The 26747-nt window shown below is 36.8% G+C and overlaps 1 protein-coding gene across 3 annotated transcripts in view; it reads right to left on the reverse strand.

The window, feature by feature from the left end:
* Positions 1 to 515: 515 nt before the first annotated feature.
* The window catches only part of GPCPD1 (glycerophosphocholine phosphodiesterase 1), a 60883-nt gene continuing 34651 nt past the window's right edge, over positions 516 to 26747 (reverse strand). For 2 of the 3 annotated variants that reach the window (XM_024123376.3, XM_024123375.3), the window contains 9 exons: positions 25250 to 25342; positions 21347 to 21424; positions 20587 to 20626; positions 18875 to 18936; positions 16379 to 16444; positions 14863 to 14999; positions 14265 to 14400; positions 13682 to 13842; positions 516 to 1728 (listed from right to left, as the gene is read on the reverse strand). In XM_024123376.3, coding sequence (XP_023979144.1) covers positions 1539 to 1728; positions 13682 to 13842; positions 14265 to 14400; positions 14863 to 14999; positions 16379 to 16444; positions 18875 to 18936; positions 20587 to 20626; positions 21347 to 21424; positions 25250 to 25342 — 963 coding nt within the window. In that variant the 3' untranslated portion in view covers positions 516 to 1538. The remainder of the gene's footprint in view (positions 1729 to 13681; positions 13843 to 14264; positions 14401 to 14862; positions 15000 to 16378; positions 16445 to 18874; positions 18937 to 20586; positions 20627 to 21346; positions 21425 to 25249; positions 25343 to 26747) is intronic. The other variant, XM_024123377.3, reaches the window with a different exon arrangement.

Consider the following 26747-nt stretch of genomic DNA (forward strand, 5'->3'; position numbering starts at 1 on the left):
TCCTAAAATATTTTCCATTAAATATCAGTGTTACAAACAGAATACCATAGGCTTTTAAAGCCTATCTTCACACAATTAAGATCTGACCAAAGCTGCATTGCTTGGCTTAAAAAAATAAAAAGATACAAATATATAATCCAAGTTTCAGGTTCTCAGCTACTACCAAATCATGTCAATACATGAATAAACTGCCTAGTGAGGAACATGCAATAAAAGGTATATGCAAATAAGCCATCCTTGCAGGGTAGACACTAAATTCCAATTTCTCGTAATAATAATATAGAACCAATGCTACAAAAGTAACACCTTCTTGAAATTTCATTTTATAATGAAGAAAATAAATCTGTGCATTTTACTCAACATTCATTCATAAGTTACAGTTATGGCAAAACAATCTGCTTCTAATGAAAGAAACGTTGGTATAATCCTAACATGCATATACATTTAATAGAACGTTCTGCATTTCTAAATAAATTACATGCATGATATTAATTAACCAATAAAGAATACAGATATAAGAATTCAGGACATTTATTTTTCTGCACAGAGATTTAACTACTGTACAACACACACACAAAGCAAACCCACAAAGCAACGGTGTGTAACAGGTAGTGAGAGACACTTAAGCATATTTAAAATGCCTACAAATAGGCTTTTTTTTTTCCTTTTTTTTTTTTTTTTTAGGCAACAAATTATTTTTCAGTCCTTGACACCTTCTCACACTCACCTAGCACCACAGATGCAAGGACTTACAGTAAACGTGTACTATCTCATGCTTAAAACAAAAAGCATGCATTCAACAGAATTTATACATTATCATCTACTGTACTAAGTCTTCAATCCATACTTCTAATATTTTATACATTGTTACCCTGCAGTTTTTTGAAATTTTAATATTTATGCAAAAGAACTTTTGAAAGATTTATGAAACAAGTTTTCAAGGATCACCTCTAGGCTATTTACACAGGCATTGGTTTGGTTAAGTGGGGAAATGGCAGCAGCCTCAAGGTTCATACTGAATGAAAATGGTGTGAATGTCAATTCATGTGAAAAATACACAGATGGCACAAAAGTTTGTGCAGTTGGAATCACCAGTGCAAATGCATGCATTTGAGGTACTTATTTTTCCCATGGTCAGGTATAATTATGCATAGTCATGTTCCTTGAGTGCTAAATATTTCAGACCTGATCAAATGAAAAGCTGTAATAAGTGTAAATATGAGATATTTGTATAGTTAATTTCAAAGTGTTATGTTGTTAATGAATATTTAACATTATAACTTACATATTTAGTTTAAAATATTTACCAACCAACAAATTTTTTCATTGTAAAGAGACTGACTGGTAATTATACCTGGCCAAGTGATTTAAATAGAATACTTGAAATTCTAGCAAGAACTGTAGTGAAATATTAAAATACTTCATTATTGCTTCACTGGACTGAAAACCTAAAAGGCATAGATAAACAATGCTCAGTGATGAAAAGTGAATACCCAGAACAGCGATGCATGCCCCGAATGGTCTCCGCCCAATAAACACTAAGCATTCTCCACATTATCTATGCCGTTGGCATCCACAAGGATGTCAGGCTCCCCACAAAAAGATGAGGGGACAAAGCGGCTAACAGTGGGACACAAACAGCTCTTAAGCTCTGGCAATTCTTGCTTCAGACGTTCCAACTGCTCCACTTGGAATATATTTGGCTGTTCAGGCATCCAATCATATATCCTGTGATGAAAAAAACACAAAACATAAAATAGGGTAATTTTACGGTTTACTTAGGACCTGTCTACAGAGTCCTTTTATTTTTTCTTTAAAAGATATAAGCATCAGTTCTATTCAAAAATATTTCTCTTCTCCCAGTCTTTCCAATAATCCAGAAGAGCAACACTGCCTTTTGTACCCTTGAAGCAAAAAAGCTGATTATACATTGATAGAATATGAAATCTGTAGCTTATTAGTGATTCTTCAAGTATCTTCTTCTCTCCAAGTTAATCAATCAGCAATGCCTCATTTGACAGATGGAAAGTTACTACACGGTAGAGCTGGAATTCATCCCAGTTCTGACTTCAAAGTACTAAAGATGAAGATGAAAAGGACTGCTTGGGATTTCCCCGGAAGTCCCAGTGGTTAACACTCCAAGCTTCCGGATTGGTTCAAGATGGTGGAGTAGAAGGACATGCGCTCACCCTCTCTTGCGACAGCACCAGAAGCACAACTAACTGCTGAACAATTCTCAACAGGAAGACACTGGAACTCACCAAGAAAGACACCCCAAAGACAAAGGAGAAGTTGCAATGAGATGGTAGGAGGGGCTCAATCACAATGAAATCAAATCCCATAATCGCTGGGTGGGTGACTCACAAACTGAACAATTAAACCACAGAAGTCCACCCACTGGAGTGAAGGTTCTGAGCCCCATGTCAGGCTTCCCAACCTGGGGGTCTGGCAATGGGAGAAGGAATCCCCTGAGAATCAGACTTTGAAGGCCAGCAGGACTTCGACAGGACTGGGGGAAACAGAGACTCCACTCTTGGAGGGCACACACAAAGTAGTGTGCGCACAAGGACCCTGGGGAAACTAGCAGTGACCCCACAGGAGACTGAATCAGACACACCTGCTAGAGTTGGAGGGTCTCCTGCAGAGGCGGGGGTGGTGGCTGTGGCTCACCACAGGGACAGGATACTGGGAGCAGAAGTTCTGGGAAGTACTCATTGGTGTGAGACCTCAGGGAGCCCACATCTAGCCGCACCAAAGAGCCTGTAGGCTCCAGTGCTGGGTTGACTCAGGCCGAACAACCAACAGAGAGGGAACTCAGCCCCACCCATCAGCAAACAAGCAGATTAAAGTTTTACTGAGCTCTGCCCACCAGAGCAAAACCCAGCTCACCAGTCCCTCCCATCAGGAAGCTTGCACAAGCCTCTTAGATAGCCTCACCCACAAGAGGGCAGACAGCAGAAACAAGAAGAACTACAATCCTGCAGCCTGCAGAAGGAAAACCACTATCAAAGAAAGACAGACAAAATGAAAAGGCAGAGGACTATGTCCCAGTTGAAGGAACAAGAGAAAACCCCCAAAAAAACAATTAAATGAAGTGGAGATAGGCAACTGTCCAGAAAAAGAATTCAGAATAATGATAGTGAAGATGATCCAGGACCTCGGAAAAAGAAAGCAGGCAAAGATTGAGAAGATGCAAGAAATGTTTAACAAAGACCTAGAAGAATTAAAGAACAAACAGAGATGAATACAGTAACTTAAATGAAAAATACACTAGAAGGCATCAATAGCAGAATAACTAAGTCAGAAGAACGGATAAGTGACCTAGAAGACAGAGGGTGGAATTCACTGCTGCGGAAAAGAATAAAGAATGAAAAGAAATGAAGACAGCCTAAGAGACCTCTGGTCCAACATTAAACGCACCAACATTCTTATTATAGGGGTCCCAAAAGGAGAAGAGAGAAAGGACCTGAGAAAATATTTGAAGAGATTATAGTTGAAAACTTCCCTAACATGGGAAAGGAAATAGCCACCCAAGTCCAGGAAGGGAAGAGAGTCCCAGGCAGGATAAACCCAAGGAGAAACACACCAAGACACATAGTAATCAAACTGACAAAAATTGAAGACAAAGAAAAATTATTAAAAGCAACAAGGGAAAACTGACGAATAACATACAAGGGAACTCCCATAAGGTTAACAGCTGATTTCTCAGCAGAAACTCTGGAAGCCAGAAGGGAGTGCCATGATATGTTTAAAGTGATAAAAGGGAAGAACCTACAAGCAAGATTATCCAGCAAGGAACAAATTCATATTCGACAGAGAAATCAAAAGCTTTACAGACAAGCAAAAGCTAAGAGAATTCAGCACCACCAAACCAGCTCTACAACAAAGGCTAAAGGAACTTCTCTAAGTGGGAAACACAAGAGGAGAAAAGGCCTACAAAAACAAACCCATAACAACTAAGAAAATGGTAATAGGAACATAAATATCGATAATTACCTTAAATGTAAATGGGTTAAATGCTCCAAGCAAAAGACAAAGGCTTGCTGGATGGATACAAAAGTAAGACCCATATATATGCTGCCTACAAGAGAACCACTTCAGACTTAGGGACACATACGGACTGAAAGTGAGAGGATGGAAAAAGATATTCCATGCAAATGGAAATCAAAAGAGAGCTGGAGGAGCAATACTCATATCAGATAAGAGACTTTAAAATAAAGAATGTTACAAGAGACAAGGAAGGATACTACACAATGATCAAGGGATCAATCCAGGAAGAAGATATAACAATTATAAATATACATGCACCCAACATAGGAGCACCTCAATACATAAGGCAACTGCTAACAGCTATAAAAGAGGAAATCGACAGTAACACAGTAATAGTGGGGGACTTTAACACCTCACTTACACCAATGGACAGATCATCCAGACAGAAAATTAATAAAGAAACACAATAGGCTTCCCTGGTGGCGCAGTGGTTGAGAGTCTGCCTGCCGATGCCGGGGACACGGGTTCGTGCCCTCATCCGGGAAGATCCCACATGCCGCGGAGCAGCTAGGCCCGTGAGCCATGGCCACTGAGCCTGCGCGTCCAGAGCCTGTGCTCCACAATGGGAGAGTCCACAACAGTGAGAGGCCCGCGTACAGCAAAAAAAACAAGAAACACAATAGACCAGATAGATTATTTAATTGATATTTATAGGACATTCCATCTGAAAACATATTATACTTTCATTTCAAGTGCACATGGAACATTCTAAAGGATAGATCACATCTTCAGTCACAAATCATGCCTCAGTAAATTTAAGAAAATTGAAATCATATCAAGCATCTTTTACGACCACAACGCTATGAGATTAAAAATCAATTAGAGGGAAAAATATGTAAAACCCATAAACACACAGAGGCTAAATACTAGTAAATAACCAAGAGATCACTGAAGAAATCAAAGAGGAAATCAAAAAATACCTAGAGACAAATGAAAACGAAAACACGATGATCCGAAAGCTATGGGATGCAGCAAAAGCAGTTCTAAGAGGGAAGTTTATAGCAATACATCCTACCTCAAGAAACAAGAAAAATCTCCAACAATCTAACTTTACACCTAAAGGAACTAGAGAAAGAATAAACAAAACCCAGAGTTAGTAGAAGGAAAGAAATCATTAACATCAGAGCAGAAATAAATGAAATAGAAACAAAACAATAGCAAAGATTAATAAAACAGCTGGTTCTTTGAGAAGATAAAACAAACTTGATAAACCTTTAGCCAGACTCATCAAGAGGGAGAGGACTCAAATCAATAAAATTAGAAATGAAAAAGGAAGAGTTACAATGAACACCACAGAAATACAAAGCACCATGAGACTACTACAAACAACTATATGCCATTAAAACTGACAACCTGGAAGAAATGGACAAATTCTTAGAAAGGTATAACCTTCCAAGACTGAACCAGGAAGAAATAGAAAATATGAACAGACCAATCACAAGTAATGAAATTGAAAGTGTGATTTAAAATCTTCCAAGAAACCCAAGTCCAGGGCCAGATGGCTTCTATCAAACATTTAGAGAAGAGCTAACACCCATCCTTCTCAAACTCTTCCAAAAAAACTGCAGAGGAAGGAACACTCCCAAACTCATTCTATGAGGCCACCATCACCGCGATACCAAAACCAGACAAAGGTACTACAAAATAAAAAAATTACAGACCAGTATCACTGATACAGATGCAAAAATCCTCAACAAAACACTAGCAAACAGAATCCAACAACACATTAAAAGGATCATACACAATGATCAAGTGGGATTTATCCCAGGGATGCAAGGATTCTTCAATATATGCAAATCAATCAATGTGATACACCATATTAACAAATTGAAGGGGAAAAACCATATGATCATCTCAATAGATGCAGGAAAGGTTTTTGCAAAATTCAACACCCATTTATGATAAAAACTCTCCAGAAAGTGGGCATAGAGGGAAACTACCTCAACATAATAAAGGCCATACATGACAAACCCACAGCAAAGATCATTCTCAATGGTGAAAAACTGAAAGCATATCCTCTAAGATCAGGAACAAGACAAGGATGTCCACTCTTGCTACTTTTATTGAACATAGTTTTGGAATTCCTAGCCATGGCAATCAGAGAAGAAAACGAAATAAAAGGAATACAGATTGGAAAAGAAGAAGTAAAACTGTCACTGTTTGCAGATAACATGATACTATACACAGAAAATCCTAAAGATGTCACCAGAAAACTATCGGGGCTAAGCAATGAATTTGCTAAAGTAGCAGGATACAAAATTAATGTACAGAAATCTCTTGCATTCCTATACACTAATGATGAAAAATCAGAAAGAGAAATTAAGGAAACAATCCCATTCACCACTGCAACAAAAAGAATAAAATACCTAGGAATAAATCTACCTAAGGAGGCAAAAGACCTATACTCAGAGAACTATATGACACTGATGAAAGAATCAAAGACAACACAAACAGATGGTGAGATATACAATGTTCTTGGATTGGAAGAATCAATGTTGTGAAAAAGACTATACTACCCAAAGAAATCCACAGATTCAGTACAATCCCTATCAAATTACCAATGGCATTTTCTACAGAACTAGAACAAAAAATCTTAAAATCTGTTATGGTTAACTAATCTATGACAAAGGAGGCAAGGATATACAATGGAGAAAAGAAAGTGTCTTCAATAAGTGGTGCTGGGAAAACTGGACAGCTGCATGTAAAAGAATGAAATTAGAACACTCCCTAACACCATACACGAAAATAAACTGAAAATGGAATAAAGTCCTAAATGTAAGGCCAGACACTATCAAACTCTTAAAGGAAAACATAGGGAGAACACTCTATGACATAAATCACAGCAAGACCCTTTTTGCCCCAACTCCTAGAGAAATGGAAATAAAAACAAAATAAACAAATGGGATTTAATGAAACTTCAAAGCTTTTGCACAGCAAAGGAAACCAGAAACAAGACAAAGAAACAACCCTCAGAATGGGAGAAAATATTTGCAAATGAAGCAACTGACAAAGGATTAATCTCCAAGATTTACAAGCAGTTCATGCAGCTCAATATCAAAAAAACAAACAACCCAATCCAATAATGGGCAGGAGACCTAAATAGGCATTTCTCCAAAGAAGATATACAGATTGCCAACAAACACATGAAAGAATGCGCAATGTGACTAATAATTAGAGAAATGCAAATAAAAACTACAATGCTGTATCACCTCACACCAGTCAGAATGGTCATCATCAAAAAATCTACAAACAATAAATGCTGGAGAGGGTGTGGAGAAAAGGGAACCCTCTTGCACTGTTGGTGGGAATGTAAATTGATACAGCCACTATGGAGAACAGTATGGCGGTTCCTTAAAAAAACTAAAAATAGAACTACTATATGACCCAGCAATCCCACTACTGGGCATATACCCAGAGAAAACCACAATTCAAAAAAAAAACATGCACCCCAATGTTCATTGCAGCTCTATTTACAACAGCCAGGACATGGAAGCAACCTAAGTGTCCATCGACAGATGAATGGGTAGAGAAAATGTGGCACATATATACAGTGGAATATTACTCAGACATAAAAAGGAACAAAACTGGGTCATTTGTAGAGACGTGGATGGACCTTGAGACTGTCACAGAGTGAAGTTAAGTCAGAAAGAGAAAAACAAACATCATATATTAATGCATATATGTGAAATCTAGAAAAATGGTACAGATGAACCTGTTTTCAAGGCAGAAATAGAGACACAGATGTAGAGAACAAACGTATGGACACCAAGGGGGGAAAGCAGGGTGGAGGGTGGTGAATTGGTAGATTGGGATTTACATATATTCACTAATATGTATAAAATAGATAACTAATAAGGAAATAAATAAAATACCCACCACCCCCCAAAAAAAGACTCCAAGCTTCCACTGCAGTGGGCACGGGTTTCATCCTTGGTCAGGCAACTAAGACCCTGCGTGCCATGCGGCGCCGCCAAAGACATAATAATAAAATAAAGTAAAATAAAATAAAGGACTGCTCACCAGTGTGAAAATTATCCTAAAGCTATGCAGTACTGGCAGATGTACCTAGAGCTGAGAGTCCAGAAAAAGCCCCCAGTGACAATGGCAGCACTAGCATTGCCTATCAGCAGAGAAAGGAAGGTCTTTCATGCTTTAAATGTGAAAGCCAGACAATTTATGTGAGGCACTAACTCTTTATGACCTCACAGTAGGGAAGAATTTCTTAAACAAGATTTTTAAAGTATTGATTCTATTAAGTATTTGACTATTCTAACATAAAGACTTTCTGTTAAAGACATACATAAGAGAATGAAAAGTGACCTCTGGGTCAAGGTATCAGATGCAACAAAAGCATCTAAGTTCACCCCCTATATTCTGTTAAAAATAAAATAAAGGTATTAAAAGAAAATTCACTGAACATGAGAAGAACCAAAGAGACAGTACAACAGAATTTTGGAAGCTAGAAAACAGATGGATTAAGTAATAACAAAGTGTTTTAGTTAGCAGAATGGATAGGTCAAACCACAAGCCAGTAGTTGAAAAAATGAAAAGGGTGAGTTAAAAGTAGCCCCAAACTTCTGTAGAACTTGCGGGGGAAGGAAGGGGCTCAAAGAGGGAGGACAGGATGAAGGCTTGAGCAGCAGCAAGTGGTTCCCTTCCTCTTACTCCCTGCTGCGAAGGCTGCTCTTACCCCACTTGGTCGAGGTTTATTTCCAGAATTAAACAGGAAATCTGGAATGGAGGACATGACCAGGTTAGAGAGTTTGGGGCATTTTATAAAATGGCCATCAGCATCAGGGATATTAGAGATGGTACAAATACAACACATGCTAAATACAGAGACATGCCCTCCTTCCCCCATCTCTCTTCCCACACTTGACTCCAAGAAACCAGACCTGTATCCTCTAAGCAGAATATATTATAGCGTCTTCTACAAGGAATCTGACCAGTCAAAAAGTGAAGTTTTTAAATCTACTGACAGATGTATGACCAAACAGGTCACCCAGATCACCCCACAGTAAAATCCCATAAGCCCTATTCACACGCTCAGAGCTTCAAACAAGCTTTTTAGATCTTAATTCCTTATCGTAAGAAGCAGCCAAGAATTTCTAAATATCTGAGGAAAGCTTTTAACAGGTAAGATAGTAAGCAAATGAAATTTTTTTTTAAAAAGTTCCTTAATGCCTTCAGACAAATAGTACTTTCATCAAATGAGAACAGGATTTTTAAACTATATATAGAAAAAAGAGAATCCAGAGAAAAAATGACAGTTCTTGAAAATTAAAAACACAATAGCAGACATGAAAAACTCAATAGGATGAGTGGAAGATAAGGTTGATGAAATTCTTGAAAGTGGAAAAGACAAAGACAGAAAATATGAGAAAAGATAAGAATTTTAAGTCTCATCCAAGAGTGTATAATATACAAAAGGGTTCTATAAAGAAAAAAAAAACTCAGAAAAATGGAAGAAATAGAAATCAAAGAAATAATTCACTAACTATTCCACATCTTCAAGGACATGTATCACTAGACTAAAAGGGCTACCAAGTGTCCAGCACAATGGGTAAAACCAGACCCACAAGACCATTTCTATGAAAGTTTACAACACTGGGGACAAGAGAAAACTCTCCAAACTTCCAGAAAAGAAACAAATCACATGTGAGGGAGTAGGAATCAACATGGTTTCACATTCCTTAACAGCACAATGGAATTGTGAAGACAACGGAGAAATGCTTTTAAAAGTCTAAAGGAAAATGATTTCTCACGTGGAATTTTATGCCTGGCCACAATACTTCCAGACACACAAGACCTCAAAAATATTTACTTTCCATCCTTTCTCAAGAAGATACTGAAGGATGTGTTCCATAAAAATGACAGTAAAGCAAGAAAGAAAAAGATTTGGACTACAGGAAACAGAAGGTCTGACACAAGAACTGTAGCTCAGCATGGCAGCTGTGCCCAAAGAAGTCAAACAATATGTACCGGAGGAGCCTGCGTGGGTGGGCAGGTATGCTCAGGGCTATCACTCCAGTAGGGCCCCTGCCCATCCTACCAGCTTTGAAACCTATGGACAGAGTGCCCTGAGCCATTTAACATGTGTTGATTCAGTGTCCACTCTACCTGACAGGTTTATTATAGGTGGCCTACTCCTGAGAACTGGAAGGAGGCTCCAATGAGCACAGAACAGCCCACTCCACGTACCCATATTCCTGCTGTACTTCCAATGCCTGACCTATGGACGGACGCCTTGTTATGCTGAGCTAGAGACCTAGTGGGTCACAAAATCAGTTCAGAAAGCTAAGAAAAGCATTGAAATAGGTGTGAGTCAGTGGCAGAATCATTTAAAAAGCACACATATAAATAAAATATTCAAGGGGCATTATCTTTTTAATTTAGTTTCAGGTACACACTTGAAGATATACATATCTATGTGTGCACTGGGCTGCAATGTGAAATGCATTTCTAACTGGTTTTGGGGTCAAAAGGTTTAAGTCACTGCCCTAAAGAAACTTATACACGTACCACAGGAGACCTGGTCAACGAAGTTTACAGCAAACACTGTAATAGCAAAAACCTGGCAACCACCTCAGTGTTCTCCAATAGTAGAATAAATTGTGGTAGAATCATACAGCCATGAAGATGAATAAATTACAGCTAAACGTAACAAATGGATTGATTTTAAGAATATAACAAGTAGGAAAAAAGTACAAATAAAGCTTAAAGCCATGAAAAACTAAATGTTATATTGTTTAGCGACAGATATAAGAATTTAAAAACTTTTAAAAGAGAGTAATTGCTTGCTTATCAGTTATATCTGAGGGAGGAGGTAGGGGCATAGAATTAGAGAGAACACAGGGGAGTTCAAATCTAATAATAATGTTCTTTAAATGTGGGTGTCTGTTACTGAATTTTTAAAAATAATTTGAGCAGACACAGTATAAAAAGAGGAAACATTGCTCAATTTACTCTACAAGGCAAGTATTATCCTCATGCCAAAATTAGACAACAACCATTTGATAAAGGTAAATTAAAGGCCACCTTACTCATTACTACAAATGCAGAAATTCCAAATATCAGCAAATCAAGCATAGCAGCTTATGAGATAATATATCACAAAAATATGATTAAATGTAAAATCTGTGTTACTGCCTTTGTAAAAGGGAACAAATTGGTTTTTGATAAACTAAAATACATCACAATGCTCCCACATGTAAAATGAAACAAAGGCTCTGAATCACTATCATTCAAACCTTCTACAGGTCTGAATTTGATAATGAAAAAATAATAGCATAAGCACCTTAAGTACCAAGAAATAGTTCCAAAAAAAATTAGGGCACAGGAATTCAGCTAGAGACAATGAAAGGGATAGGTGTAAGGGACTGCTAACTTGTTTTTTTTAATTTGGCTGCACCTCGCAGCTTGTGGTATCTTAGCTTCCCGACCAGGGGCTGAACCCGGGCCCTCGGCAGTGAAAGCACAGAGTCCTAACCACAGACCGCCAGGGAATTCCCAGGACTGTTGGTTTTTATTGTTAGTCTGGTAGAACTATTTGAAGTATATACACACACACACAACACACATATATGTAGTTCATATATATAAGTGTGGTTGATTATATATACATATATGTAGTTCTTTGACTAAAATTGAAAAAAGAAGAAACTTCCAAGGATAATAAAAACTGACTTGACTCTAACACGGTCCACCTCTCCTCTCATCAGGTCTGAACAGGAGGCCAGTGCTGGACTGCCTCCTCAACATCCTCCACACCCTCAACACAGTCCTGCCCTGGTGCCTGCTTGCACCTCTGCCTAAAACGCAAATCCTGTCAAAGCTGATTTAACCACCACACCCACCCAAATCCATCTCAATCCTTCCTCTTTAAAATTGTTGACCCTGAGCCAGGAAGAACTCTCTTTAGGGCCTTTTGTATCACATAGTATCTTCCTGCTCTCCCTGCAAGGTCAGTGTTTGGCTATAACCAAGTAAGGCCCTTTAAGTGAAGGATCTAACTAAAATTTGTATACCCTACAACCACCTTACCTGGTATAATCTCACAATATACTTTTCTTGCCTAAAAATATTTGCAATCATCCCTTCCTCCTCCTCAAAGAAAGAAATATTCCCCCAAAATTTGCTAAATAAAGCACTTCCATCAAATTGTAATTTAAACTTTTTAATTTTCCTTTAATAAGTTGGAAACGTCTATTAAAAAGCGTTATGAATCATGCCACTTAAAGTAGTATTAACGAAACACTTTAAAAGGCAGGCATTATCCAGGTGGCAGTTTTAAAACCAGACTAATTCAGACAAAATAGCTGGGGTGGGGAAAAGCTTTATTAAGAAAGTGATATAACTTTATAGAACAAACAGTAATATATACTAAATCCAACGACTGTATTTTTTAAAGCAGGCCTGGTAACAATTTCATCACTTACTCTTTGTATGATGCTGCTCAAGCCCACTAACCCCCTCAGCAGAACAAATGACAATCCCTCTAACCCAAAATTTCTTTACACTGAGCAACCTTTTCATCTCTCAGAGATCTCAGACTTACATCCTAAACACCCAGGGAGTTTATTTAAAAAGAAAAGATTAGTTCAACAAATATTTGAGCTTCTACATCTAACCTCTGGTGATACAACAGTGAACAAAACAGGCAAAGTCTTGCCCTCAGGGAGCTTCTGCTTGTGTGGGTGTGTTGAGGGTGGGGTGGGAAAGGAGGTTGGGGAGAAAATAAGTAAAATATAGTATGTATATGGATATATCAGGTGGTGGTAAATGTATGGAGGTGAGTAGAGGTTTTGATTTGAATTAGGATATTTGGGGAAGGCCCTACTAAGAAGGTGACATTTTAGCCTTTCCTGAAATCTTTATCAGAAGAGAAACAGCAGGAGGCCAATTGGGGGCGGGGGGGGGGGGATCACCTCACTAGGGCCTTGTAAGGATGTGGGATTTTACACTAGGAGACAGAATAGGGGGAGAAGGTTAAGCAGTAACATGATCTGACTTCAGTTTTCAGTCCTGCCCGCCCCTATAATGGACAGCAGGGGGCATGGGTGGACGCAGTCCCAGTGAGCAGGTTACTTCCATAATCCGCCTGAGAAACGATGTGGCTTAGTGGAGAGTGACTACAGTAAAGGATTCAGGATATATTTCGAAGATAGAACCAACATGATTCTGATTTTTGTCCGACTGGATTTGGGTATGAAATAAAGAACAGAATCATGAAAGACTCCAGGGATTTGGCCTCAGAAACTGGAAAGAAAGTTATTATTTATACTGAAATCAGGAAGTTTATAGGAAGAACAGGCGTTGACAGATGGATATAAAAGTTTAGAGGTCAGGGGAAAGGCTTGAGTTGGGGATATACAAAGGTATGAAAAGACACAGAACTGGATGAGATCACCAAGAAAGTTGGTATAGAAAGAGAAGAGGTCTAGGGCGGCCACCTTCACCCGCAAGATAACTCAATACATCTGGGTTAGGGCCCAGTCATCTGAATTTTTAAATAAGCTTCCCAAGTGACTGTGGTATAACTTCAAAATTTGAAAAATTCCACTGACAAATGTTAAGATAATTCTACTTTTTTTCTAACAATCCATGAAAATTTTTCATGAAAAACAAATACCTATCATAAATTAGACCATTAACTCCAAATTCCTTTAATTTCTTTCTGTTTTCAGGATCATTGGTATCATCACCCCAGCAGAATATGACCAGTCCCTTAGCTTTTGCCTCTTGAATATAGGACGGGTTTCTGAGAAGGTCTTCAGTATGTGCATTTATCCCCTAAAAGAAGAAAGATAAGTTACTCATGAAAAAGAAACTTATTATATGTATAAAATAGATAACTAATAAGAACCTGCTGCAAAGCAGAATGGACAAGGAAAGAAAATGTTAGAATTTTTTCTTACAATTTATGCGATCAAACAAGTTTACAATCTAACCGTTTTAGATGATTCATAAAACCCACTCAGAAAACTAAACTACAAAACTTACTTACCCTAGGCCTGCAAGAAAATTTTTGTTGGTGGTGGTCATTTACTGCTTTTCGGTCTGAGATTTAATATCCTCATTGTAAGTAGAGCTACCTGCTCATTATACATAGGTCAAAACTAACCAATTAGATGTTAAATTAATATGTAACTTTATTTACTAGTGCTCTAAAACATTTTTTTAAATAAATATTAAAATATTCAACCATAGCTTACCAGTAGATTTTCGAACTGTGCAAAGCTCATTGCAATGGGGGTTGTCCGAGATCTGAGGTCCATGAGTTCAGGGTAAATATCAGATTTCCCCTGAGTCAAAAATAATATGGGATATTTGTTCTGCTTTTGCCGAACCCTAAAAAAGACAGTTTAAAAAATACTTTTCATTGGGGAGATAACCATAACATATTGTTTTGAAATTTTAGAAAATACTAAATACATAAACAAAATTTTTAAAGCATACTCATTACTGAGATATAACCACCATTAACGTGTACTGCCTTTTAGTCAAAAAAAGAAAAATTTAAATTATTCTATACAAGAGTTAAAATATTCTCAGAAATGGGCAAAAAGAAATCCCTTGAGGGCTTACAATTTGGTAAGGAGGACATTATACATCTGTAAAATGAAACACAAGGCATGAGGTGCTACAACCCAGCGGGTGTGGAGGGCATCCCAATAGAGAATATATACAATGGGACTGAGAAGACAAATCAAGGGTGAAGTCTGGGAACTTCCCCACCTCCAACTACAATCTCTGTATCCTTAGTCCTTGCTACAGTCTAAGCATATAAGAGAAAAAAGCTGAATTACTCACATTGTGCAAATATCTGCATCAAATGAAGAAAATACTATTCTCCTCTTCCCAGAATTTTCTAAGACAGTTTTTAAAATTATATCCAAAAACAGATTCATGTCAAAATATGTCGATAAGTTACCATCCCATATTCCATCCTATATGGAAGAATAGGAAAACAAAAGTCATTAAATACCTTAGAATCACAGTGCTAGGAAAAATTCTTGAGAACATTTAGTCCAACTCTTATTTTACAGATGAGGAAAGCAAAAGGCCTGTGTGAATTATTATCATAATTAGGTATAGAGACACTTATATACAAAGCAATTATAACATCAAAAGACTTTTGCTTTAATAAGGTTAACAAAATAAAAACTAAAACTCTGGAAATTTGAAATCTATCATGACTTTAAAATATTTTTATGCAATCTTCATAAACTATAAGTGGACAAAAAGACTCCACTTCGTTTGCTAACTCACTACCCCAAAACCCTGGTAATTAAGAATTACCAGTTAAAAATCTCATTCTTTGAGTCTTAGGCATATCAAGTGCCCTCAATAAATAATAAAAATAATTTTCTAATTATTGTTAAGATACCAAGAGCCCTGTTGATATTCAAATATTAAAAATTTTAAGTATTAGTCATTACAATAATTCTAAAAGTTCTGAAAACTAAAAGTCACCTACTAGAAAAACCATGGTTGTGCACTTACATGTTACATGTTAGCCAGGACCGGCTTATCATAAATAGCTACATAGAAGACATGCTTTAAGGGCAGTTATAGATTATTCTGACCAGAACAAATACCAGGATTGCCCAATCATGATGCCTGGATTAACTACTTCCAATGTCCCCCCACCCCAATCAGCCCTCTTACCATGCAGCCTTATCCATTTACACATATCCCCATCTGATACATCCAAGTTGTTTTCCTCGACTAGAAGACTGTTAAGTTTCAGGAAGGCAAGGCTTTATTCTGTTTTCTTCACTACTTAAGCACAGAACTCAGAAAATGCCTGGCCCATAGCAGCTTTTCAATAATTATTGAACAAAAAGAATGACTAAATTTCAGAGTGATTTAAAACATGTCTGCAGAAATTTCTTTTCTTGATTAATTATTACTAGCTACTGCCACTTAACAGCAAACTGCTTAGGCACTTATTTAAGGTATATATTGAGACAGGGGGTTAAAAAAAAAAACAAAAACTAATCAGAGTTATAAAGTTCTGACGGGCCAGAGTTCTCACTGTTCACTTTATAAGTGTGCCCAGAAACCATCCATATTAATGTGCACACGAGACACATGTAAATTAGAATTTCTACTATAATACATTCATCACTACTTTTAAGAACTTAAATATTAGTCTAAGTGTAAGATATGCTTTACTTAAAAGTTCCAACAAGCACTGTGCTTGCTGGAAGAAGCCACGATTTCAGTTTCATTTATTCCATTAAAACAAAGAGATGGGAATGAATGCATTTAAAGAAATGGGGGAGGGAGGAACGAAGAATGTGCCACATGGAAAATGACTTACCCTTTGTTGGCAGATCCATTTTATTTCTATGTTAAACCCTACATCTTCTGGCAAAGACTCTAAAACCTAGAGTTGTGTTTGTTGGTGGTAAATTTTGTTTCATTTTTGGTGAGATGAATGGTAGAATAAGAAGGAAAAAAGAAAAACGGATTAATTACAAAAAGCAAACTATAAGAAAACATATCACTTGTAAGGATAAAGTGTTTTGTGCCTTCAGCAAAAACCACTATCTTTTCTTATACTCAAACTGACAACCTGGTTGATGATTAAGTTGAATAAGAAAGTCAAAAGAAATTAAATAGCAAAGGCAGTTGTCTTTAGCAATATCTGTGATAATCAATCACTACTAACTGCAAAGATGATCCTGACCTAAAATCCTTTTCACCATCACTACTGAACAGCTAAAGTGAGCAGTAATAAGATAGGCAGCCTCATGAATTTAAAAAGACATTTGTCATGTTTTCTGAATTGCATTCAGGTATGTCAGTCTACTTTACTAAGATATGGTTATATGAAAAACCATGATTTCTAGCTTGTTGTGAAGGTGGTGATGCTTAACTAACACCACAGTGATAACCTCCTGGAAAGATGTTAACTCCAAATTAAAGAGGCTCATAAATAAATAGGTCTATATCTATATAAATTAACAAATAATATAGTGTCAATATATCTAAATTATCTAGACACTTTGGACTTCCCTGGTGGCGCAGTGGTTAAGAATCCGCCTGCCAATGCTGGGGACACGGGCTCGAGTCCTGGTCCGGGAAGATCTCACATGCCACGGAGCAACTAAGCCTGTGCGCCACAACTACTGAGCCTGCGCTCTAGAGCCCGTGAGCCACAACTGAGGCCCACGCGCCTAGAGCCTGTGGTCTGCAACAAGAGAAGCCACCGCAATGAGAAGCCCGCGCATCGCAATGAAGAGTAGCCCCCGCTCACCGCAACTAGAGAAAGCCCACACACAGCAACGAAGACACAATGCAGCCAAAATTAAATAAAATAAATTTATTTTAAAAATAAAAACTAAATTATCTACCCACTTTGCAATAACACCACTTGGGCAGCATAACTAGAAAATCCAATCTAAAATATGAAGCTTGGTTATTAACTTACAATCAGCTGGTTTCTTTAGTTAGTATTTCAAAGTGTAGAAATCACTTAATATGTATAATATATATGGTATTTAATTTTATAATAGCAAATAAAAGAATGCTAACAGAGTAAGAACACAGCCTGGGACTCTGGTGACCTGGGATCTAGCCCCTGCTGCATGAAAAGTACAGTACCTAAAACACGTTGTACTCAATCTCCTGTGGGGCTTTTTGACTTTGTTCTCTGATATGTTTAGCCTTATTTAGTTAACGTACCTGCCACAATTTTACTGAACTAATGCAAAATCAGAAAAATAAGGACAATAGTGTATGTTAGTGTTGAGATTGGTATACATCAAATTTGCAGAAGGATTCCCCTTTATACTAAGATTGCGTTTGGCCTTTCTTTGGATTTAAACTTTCTGATTAAATTATAGTGATGGCAAAGTGAATGAATAAATGTGTGTTTAACTTATTTGGCTAAACGAAAGTTGTTAAACCTTTGAGAAACAATTTTTTAAAAGCCTGTTTTTCTGTTCTATGAAATCACAAGTCTAGAAATCATGGAATTTCTAAGAACCAAATGATTTCAGAATTTTGGACTAGAAGGAATGACTTAGCTGGGCTTCATAAATATCTGAAAATTTATACAAATCATGCTCTAAATGAACTAAGACAATGTCTATTTTAGGGGTTCTCTTGTAGCATCCTTTTCGGAGGGTGAATAATCATGATAAACTGAAATTACCAATTTTTGCCTAAGAAGTCTATTGTACCTGACACATCACCAGAAAAAGACAGTGGAGAAGAGAAAAAATTAGGAATTGGAGCCAGCAAGGAGACTCAGCATGGCCAAAGAAGGTATCTGGTATCCACGGAGGCTTGCCTGACGCTGTCAAAGGAATTCCTCTATGAACTGGGTCTAGTTTTTAAATCTTCATGCCAGTTTTTGTTACACATTTTCAGAGTGAATACTTGAAATCTGTTTTCATTTTAAGTAACCAGGGTACTTATTTTCTTTGGTTGGGGAATTTCTCTCTAAAAGCTAAGGACCAGCCTTACATATTATAAAAATGCCTCTCCCATCGCCACACTCCCCAACCCCTTTTCTGTGCCCTTTCCTTCCTGTTTATATACAGAAATATGTGAATTTCCTTTTCTTACCAAATTAACCCAATGAGGTAGGAATTTTATTCATTTGAGCAAATAAGTTTCTCAAAAAAAAAAAAAAGGCACCATAGGCACACTTCACAAGAATGTATCTTCTCTAAAAAGCATCAAACATGAGTTTACATTAATGTTGTCTTTTACACAGCCTTTTTAGTGCCCATTTAAAAGACCAAAATAAATTATTCAGATATAACAGAATAATGATAGCCTGCCCTAGTTTTCCTAAAGAACTTACCATCTTAAGAGAAGGAAATGGCTGATTTTCAGAAAAGGAATTTTCCTCCTCAACCACAGATTCTGAAAATTTAAATTACAAAAACTCAGTAGATAAATGCCATTTTATCACTAAGACCTTTTCCTAAATTCTGAAGGCAAAAAAAAAAAGATGAAGTAGTTATGAGATCCTTTCATATATAGTATTTTTGAAGGCTCCTGTATTTATTAATTTTAACCATTAAAACCCCCATTTTCAAAATAAGCATCCTTTATGAAGACTGGTTTACAACATTTAGTAGGAACATCACAGTTTATGACCTCAACAGTGATTATTTTCTTATAAAAACTGTAATATAATTTTAAGAAAGGAGTCACAAGCAGTGATTTGTTATTTCTCAATGAAATTAAGGGCTGTGTAATCTTGCTAATACTTCTACTTGAGATATCAAGTTAGAAATTAAGAGAATCTATAGGTACCATTACCATTTAATCCAAAATTGATGTCTCAAGGCACACAAGAATTTTTTTCCAAAAGAGAAAAATTTTTATATCAAGATTAAAAAAAAAAATCACCCAGGAACAAAAAGCAAAACAAAAATGACAACAAAAATAACCAACCCTAGTGCATTACAAATTCAAAAACTAAATCATGTAAAATTTTCCAGTCAAATAAATTAAAGGTAAAATTGATTTTACTATTAACAGTTATGAACTATTTATAAGCTTGTAAAGTCATATTTATGCTCTGAGAATAATCTTTGGAGTCTTTGGCACCTCACTAATTTCTTCATAAAGGCATTCCAACTATCCTGTTATCCTAAATGCAGATTAACATCTAATGAGTACCTACTATAACCAGAGTACTGTAAATGTTTCAGGGAATATAAAAACATTTCCCCCACCCTTGAGAGGTTTACATCCTGGCAGAAGAGACAGGACATATAGAAAAATAAAGGGTTAAAAAAAAGGACACACCAAGGCTAAAATGAATGTCACAGACTATTAAATTCTGTGGAAGTAGAAAGTAAAGTGGAATTACAAAGGGATTTTGTGGGTAGGACAAGCTTTGAGGAAACTGAGGTACAGAGTGGTTAAATAAAGTAACTGAGGTCACAGTTGGTAAATGCTACAGCTGGTTTCAAACTCCTGGCTCTGGAGCCAGATTCTATACTTGATACATTCTGTACTTTGTAATGCTTAAGAATGTCTGGAAAGAGGGACCTCCCTGGTGGCACAGTGGTTAAGACTCCGTGCTCCCAATGCAGGGGGCCTGGGTTTGATCCCTTGTCAGGGAACTAGATCCCACATGCATGCTGCAACTAAGAGTTCACATGCCACACTAAGGAGCCTGCGTGCCACAACTAAGGAGCCCACCTGCCACAACTTAGAAGCCAACAACCCACAACTAAGGAGCCGGCGAGCTGCAACTAAGGAGCCCACCTGCCGCAACTAAGACCCAAATTAATTAATTTTAAAAAAAAGAATGGATAGGTACAAAATTATAAAGAATTTTTGATCAAGCTAAGAAAATTCATAAAAGTGAAAAATCATGCTTACTATACATGACATGTATGCATTTGACAATTAATACATATAAAGCCTTCATGTCTATAAAATTACATTTATATAACCCAGTATTATATTAAGGTCACCAAGAGTAAGTTAAAATGGATAAGGAAATTCATAATGCTAATTATGAAATGAAAACAGTGTTTTCACATTGGTACATACCTTTCAGTTCTTTAGATTTTAGTGCAGTCACATGAGTGAGCTAGAAAACACACACACACACACACACACACACAAAATGTAATCAGAAAAAAAGGCCTTAGTTTATGAAGATATGGTTAATAGAACTATAACTTGAAAAGCTAGCAAGTTAGGAGAAATTATAAAATACAGAATCATCAGTTTAATAAGAATAAGCACTTACCACTGTATATATTTTATATTTACATACATATGCATAAAATCATGACCAAATACCCAAGTAGGGGAGAATATAAAAATTATTAGGTTAGGAAACTGTTTATACTCAATCAACCAATAATTTAGGTATCTAATAATTAGGTATCTAATGAGAATAAGAAGAGGGATCATGTAAAATTACACAGTAAAATACAGGAGGATCTTAGATAGTAGCATAGTTATAAAAATCAACAATAGCATAGAAGGCCAAGTATAAAATAAAAAAAGAGCTAAAGCAGACCAGAGACAACCTAAGATTACGGCTAGCCCCTATGGCCTATAAAGACTTATAACCCATCTCCTTCAAAAAAGCAAAACAAAGATGGGGTCCATAGAAACTGTTAAAGAAGACAGATGGATGAGCACGAACCCATTCTTCCTAACAGAACAGAAAACCAAAGCACAGACTCAATACATGCTGTATATATCTAGTCATACCCATGCACAAAGAGAACATTACTATATACAAGTACAAATAGTCCTAAAACTAAAAGATAATTTACATTTTACACTTTATTACTACCTTTAACAACTGGAGTTGGTCAAAGGTTAATTCTTTTACTGGAATTTCAAATAATTCAACTGGATCAGCATCAAATTTCTAAAAGAGAGAGAGTAAATTGGGCCCCACGTTATTACTGAATGTTTACTCTAAACTGGCCTAATATCTCAATTTACTGATGAGAATAACAGTTTGGTGGCCACAGTGAGCCCACGCAGGGGAGCCCTTGCTACTGAACACTACCTCCCAGCTCTTAAATTCTGGCTTTTGTTTTTAATGTACGTGGGAGTGCCTGGAAGAAAACAGCTGGGAAGAAGCTGTAGCACTAAAGACACACTGAGAACCAAGCCACAAGTCAGTCATTTCCCCTATTTCCTGTCACGCTGTTTACATTTTATTTGACATATATCCATGCTACATGACTAGGAAGTCAACAGGCATGCAGGATCTAAGTAAGGATTAGTTTCTATCAGTAAGTTTCTAAACCTTTTAAACTGAAGTTTGGTTAAAAACAGCCACAGAAATCAACTGTCATGAAAAAATCGTCTGGTTAGCTGTAAGTAGTAATATTTAATAGGAACCCTAATCTATTATAAATGCTTTCCCAAGGAGCATATCTGTTTTATTAGACTTTAATATCATATCAAATGTCACACTGTTTAGGCACTTCTATCTTAAGAAAATGAGTTAATGTACCACCAATAAATCATCAATCCAACAAATATATTAAAATCCGTTACATTTATATTCATTCATGTATATATAGTATGAGGCTATAAATTTCTTCTGGAAGGACATGCAAGAAACTATTAAGAGAAGGGAGTACAACCAAGGAGAAAAAGTAAAGGAAGATTTACTTTTCATTTCATAATCTTCTGAACTACTTATAATTTTATAAATGAACATAAATTGTTTTTTTAAGGAAAATACTTAAAAATTAATACTAAAAAATATATAATTCATTGCTTTCATTCTGCAATTAACTGAACCAGGTTCAACTTAAGAGCAGGACAAAGTCTGGTGAAAACTGAGGATCAGTTATACTCTTCAATTGGCCCTCATGGATTTTTAGAAATTACAGGTAGAGTCATTAATCTCAATCTTGGTTAGTGAGTTCCTTCACCACTCCATTCCTTCTCATTTCGCTTTGCATTAACATTTCCCCACAGCAAAAACAACCTGCCCAATTCTATTAAGTAATTCTACTTCTGTCATCTAAATAGGTGCATCTTGGGAATTCCTGGGAGGTCCAGTGGTTAGGACTCAGTGCTCTCCACTGCCAAGGGCCCAGGCTGAATCCCTGGTCGGGGAACTAAGATCCCACAAGCCACGCAGCGTGGCCCCCCCAAAATAAATAAATTTAAACAAACAAATAGGCGCATCACCTTCCTTCCTTCTCCTAATACCCTTTCACAGAAAGGGAAGGGTCCTTTTCTGTAAATGATAATAATCCAAACTGATATGACTGTTTAGAATCCACTAGCAGGCAGAGCTAGGTGCCTTGTCATAGGTGCCTTGCATACTACACCATGCAGTGTCTGGTACATCTTAGCAAATCAAACTTTCTTTATCTTGAAGTATACTTAATTTACAATATTGTGTTACTTTCAGGTGTACAGAAAAGTGATTCAGTTATACTTTTATATATGTGTGTATATATATATAAGTAATTATATATCTATTCTTTTTCAGATTCTTTTCCATTACAGGTTATAAGACATTGAATACTGTTCCCTATGCTGTACAACAGGACCTTGTTTATCTACACTATATATAGTAGTTTGTATCTGCTAATTCCAAACTCTTGATTTATACCTCAACCACCCCTTTTCCCCTTTGGTAACCATAACTTTGTTTTCTAAGTCTGTTTCTGTTTTGTAAATAAGTTCATCTGTGTCATATTTTAGATTCCACATGTAAGTGATATCATATGGTATTTGTCTTTATTTTTCTAACTTACTTCAATTAGTATGATAATCTCTAGGTCCATTCATGTCACTATAAATGGCATTATTTTATTCTTTTTTATGGCTGAGTAGTATTCCATTGTATGTGTGCATATCTTTACACATTCATCTGTATCCATTCATCTGTCAATGTACATTTAGCCATGTCCTGGCTATTGTGAAGAGTGCTGCAATGAACACTGGGGTGCAGGTATTTTTTCAAATTATAGTTTTCTCCAGAAATCCCAGGAGTGGGACTGCAGGATCATATAGTAACTCAATTTTTTAGTTTTTTGAGGAATCTCCATACTGGCTGCACCAATTTACTTCCCACCAACAGTGTACGAAGGTTCCCTTTTCTCCATACCCTCTCCGGCATTTATTATTTTTAGACTTTTTGATGATGGCCATTCTGATTGGTGTGAAGTGATACCTCATTGCAGTTTTGATTTGCGTTTCTCTAACAATTAGAGATACTGAGCATCTTTTCATGTGCCTGTTGGCTATCTGTATGTCTTCTTTGGAGAAATGTCTATTTAGTCCTTCTGCCCACTTTTTGATCGGGATGTTTGTTTTTTTGATATTAAGCTGTATGAGCTCTTTGTATATTTTGGAAATTAATCCCTTGTCAGTAGCATCATTTGCAAATATTTTCTCCCAGTCAGTAGGTTGTCTTTTTGTTTTGTTTATGGTTTCCTTTGCTGTGCAAGAGCTTTAAAGTTTAATTAGGTCCCATTTGTTTATTTTTGTTTTTATTTCCATTACTCTAGGATATAGATCCAAAAAAACATTGCTGCAATTTATGTCTAACATTCTGCCTATGTTTTCCTCTAAGAGTTTTATAGTATCTGGTCTTACATTTAGGTCTGTAATCCAATTTGAGTTTATTCTTAAATATGGTGTTAGAGAATGTTCTAATTCATTCTTCTACATGTAGCTGTCTTCTACATGTAGCAGCCTTAACTTTAGATCAACACAATGGAAAATGATACCCAACACAGTTTTAAAGAAAATGCCAAAGAAAAGGGTTTTAAAGAAGCCTCCTAGTTTAAGTCCCTGAAAAATCACTTGGTTAACTTGTATACTGAGGTCCAGATACTATATAATTATTACAATTATTTCTGTACAACAGTAACTATAATTTTAAAGAAATTATATGCTTTTTCAAATCTCCTTCTGGTTTCTCCTCTATCATGTCCTCTTTTCCATTCTCACCATCTCTACTCCAGTTCAGGTTTGTCTTAAGTTTTGGCCCACATTTCCACTCCCCTTGTCTCTAGTCTCTGTCCTCTTAAGTTGTCCTACATCAGGTACCGAAATATTCATCTGGAAGTTTACTTCTAAACATTTCTCTACTTGGTTCTAAAGTCTTTCAAAAAAAGTCCCTAGCTCCTAAGTCTAAACCCCTGAGGCTCTCCACTATCTGGCTCCGAAGCACTTCTCCAATTTTATTTTTCACTGTGGCTCTTCCCACTAGTCAAATCATATAAGCCTATTAACTTGAGAAAAAGCTTGAAGCAAAAAGAGAAAGGAGCCTGAAAACAAACACTCTGATAGCTTCCTTTCCTACCTCAACAGAAGGACAGTGGCAGAATGATACAGAAACCACGTGTGATATCCTTTTTGTTAAATAACATAAAAAAAAGGGAAATTCAGAAATACAGAGAAAATACTCAAGAAAATTAATTCCTGACTCCTCCCTCTCTCTTGATGTTGTAGGAAGGAGCTTGAGAGAGGAAAGAATTGGCAGTAATTCCCTAAGAAAATGAACTAACCAACTCCATTAAATAAATAATTAAATATATAGTCATCCATCAGTATCTGCAGGGGATTGGTTCCAGGACTCCTCACAGATACCAAAATCTACAGATGCTCATGTCCCTTATGTAAAATGGCATGGTATGTGTATACAAAACTTCCTTGTTTTAAAACCTATTGTCTAACTGTAAGAGTTTAAAATAAAGGAATTTCTACATACCTTTTTCATAGTCAAACAACAGGTCAGATCATGATACACTACAGGCACAAAATCTTTTGAAAGATGTACATCAAATTCTACAAAGGCTGCACCCTGACAGAAATAAAAGAAACAAGTATTTGAAAAATATTATCTGGCCCACGATACATCTAAAACTATAAGAACATGAGAAATTTATTGTTCACCATAAAATTATAGACTTGTACACACAAAACTTCTTCATGAATTATTTAATGCTATACTTCAAGCTTTTCCTAAAAGGTAATTTCTTCTTTTAAAACAATTATAATTTCTTTTTTGCAATAGCACAGCAATTTTTTCCTGGCAAAAAAATGGGTTCTGATCCTACTCGAACACACCCTGGGGCCCTTCTGTGGCAGTGGACAGCCTCCACCAGTGTCACCTCTGCTACTGCTATTAGCAGAAGTGGCGCCTGGAGCATGGCTACCTCGCACCTCAATGCCCCTACACACCTCAGATGGACAGGGGAACCTCAACGGTGAGGTGGGAACAAGAATAAGCTTCAGTCTCTTAGCTCTGCTCCTTGGTGCACTTGAGCAGTACACTTTACAACCTTTCTTAATAAAACCTCAATAATCAGATTAAAGAGGAAACTATAACTTCTGCTGAAAAGAAAGAGAAAGCAGAAATGGGCAACAAGAATGACGCATATGCCAAATTTCCTAATAGAAGCCTAAACAGAAGAAAGGTGGACACAAATTAGACTTAAGTCAGGTCCATCATGACATATGAATTAATCCAAATAAAGGCTGAGAACATAAACTGACATACAAATTTGTGCATTCACTATAAGAAAGCCAGCTGGGTGGGATCAAAGAATACAAGGTTTGAGGATTCTGTAATGTGTCTATGGCCCAGAGAAGTGCTGTATGAGAATGGACACGTTTCCATCCCTTACCCTAGCTTTAGGTCAAGGAAGATGCTCAACTTTTCAGTACATATGGATCAGAGACTAGAACCAAAGGAGCCTACTTCCTCAATGACTTCTGAAGCAGGAAATAAGCTTAGCTCCTTCTATTGTCAACAAGACAATGACACAAATCATTTTTACCAAAGAGAACAAACCCTATGTCCCCTAAATAGTTACAACGATTAAAAGAAATTATAACTTTACAGTTTAAAAGTTTAATTTTACATGATCACCATCCTTTAGAAAGATAAATTTACTAAGAGATAAAACCTGATCTCAAAATTCATGTGTAAGGGACTTCCCTGGCAATCCAGTGGTTAAGACTCTGCGCTTCCATTGCAGGTGTGCGGGTTCAATCCCTGGTCAGGGAACTAATCCCACATGCTGTACAGTGCAGCCAAAAGTTTTAAAAAAAGAAAAAATTCACATGTGAGCAAGCTTTAAGAAATAAGCCAATAATAGGGCTTCCCTGGTGGTGCAGTGGTTGAGAGTCCGCCTGCCGATGCAGGGGATACGGGTTCGTGCCCCGGTCCGGGAAGATCCCACATGCTGCGGAGCGGCTGGGCC

The sequence above is a fragment of the Physeter macrocephalus genome, chromosome 14, assembly GCF_002837175.3.
Source record: "Physeter macrocephalus isolate SW-GA chromosome 14, ASM283717v5, whole genome shotgun sequence".
NCBI classification, from domain to species: domain Eukaryota; kingdom Metazoa; phylum Chordata; class Mammalia; order Artiodactyla; family Physeteridae; genus Physeter; species Physeter macrocephalus.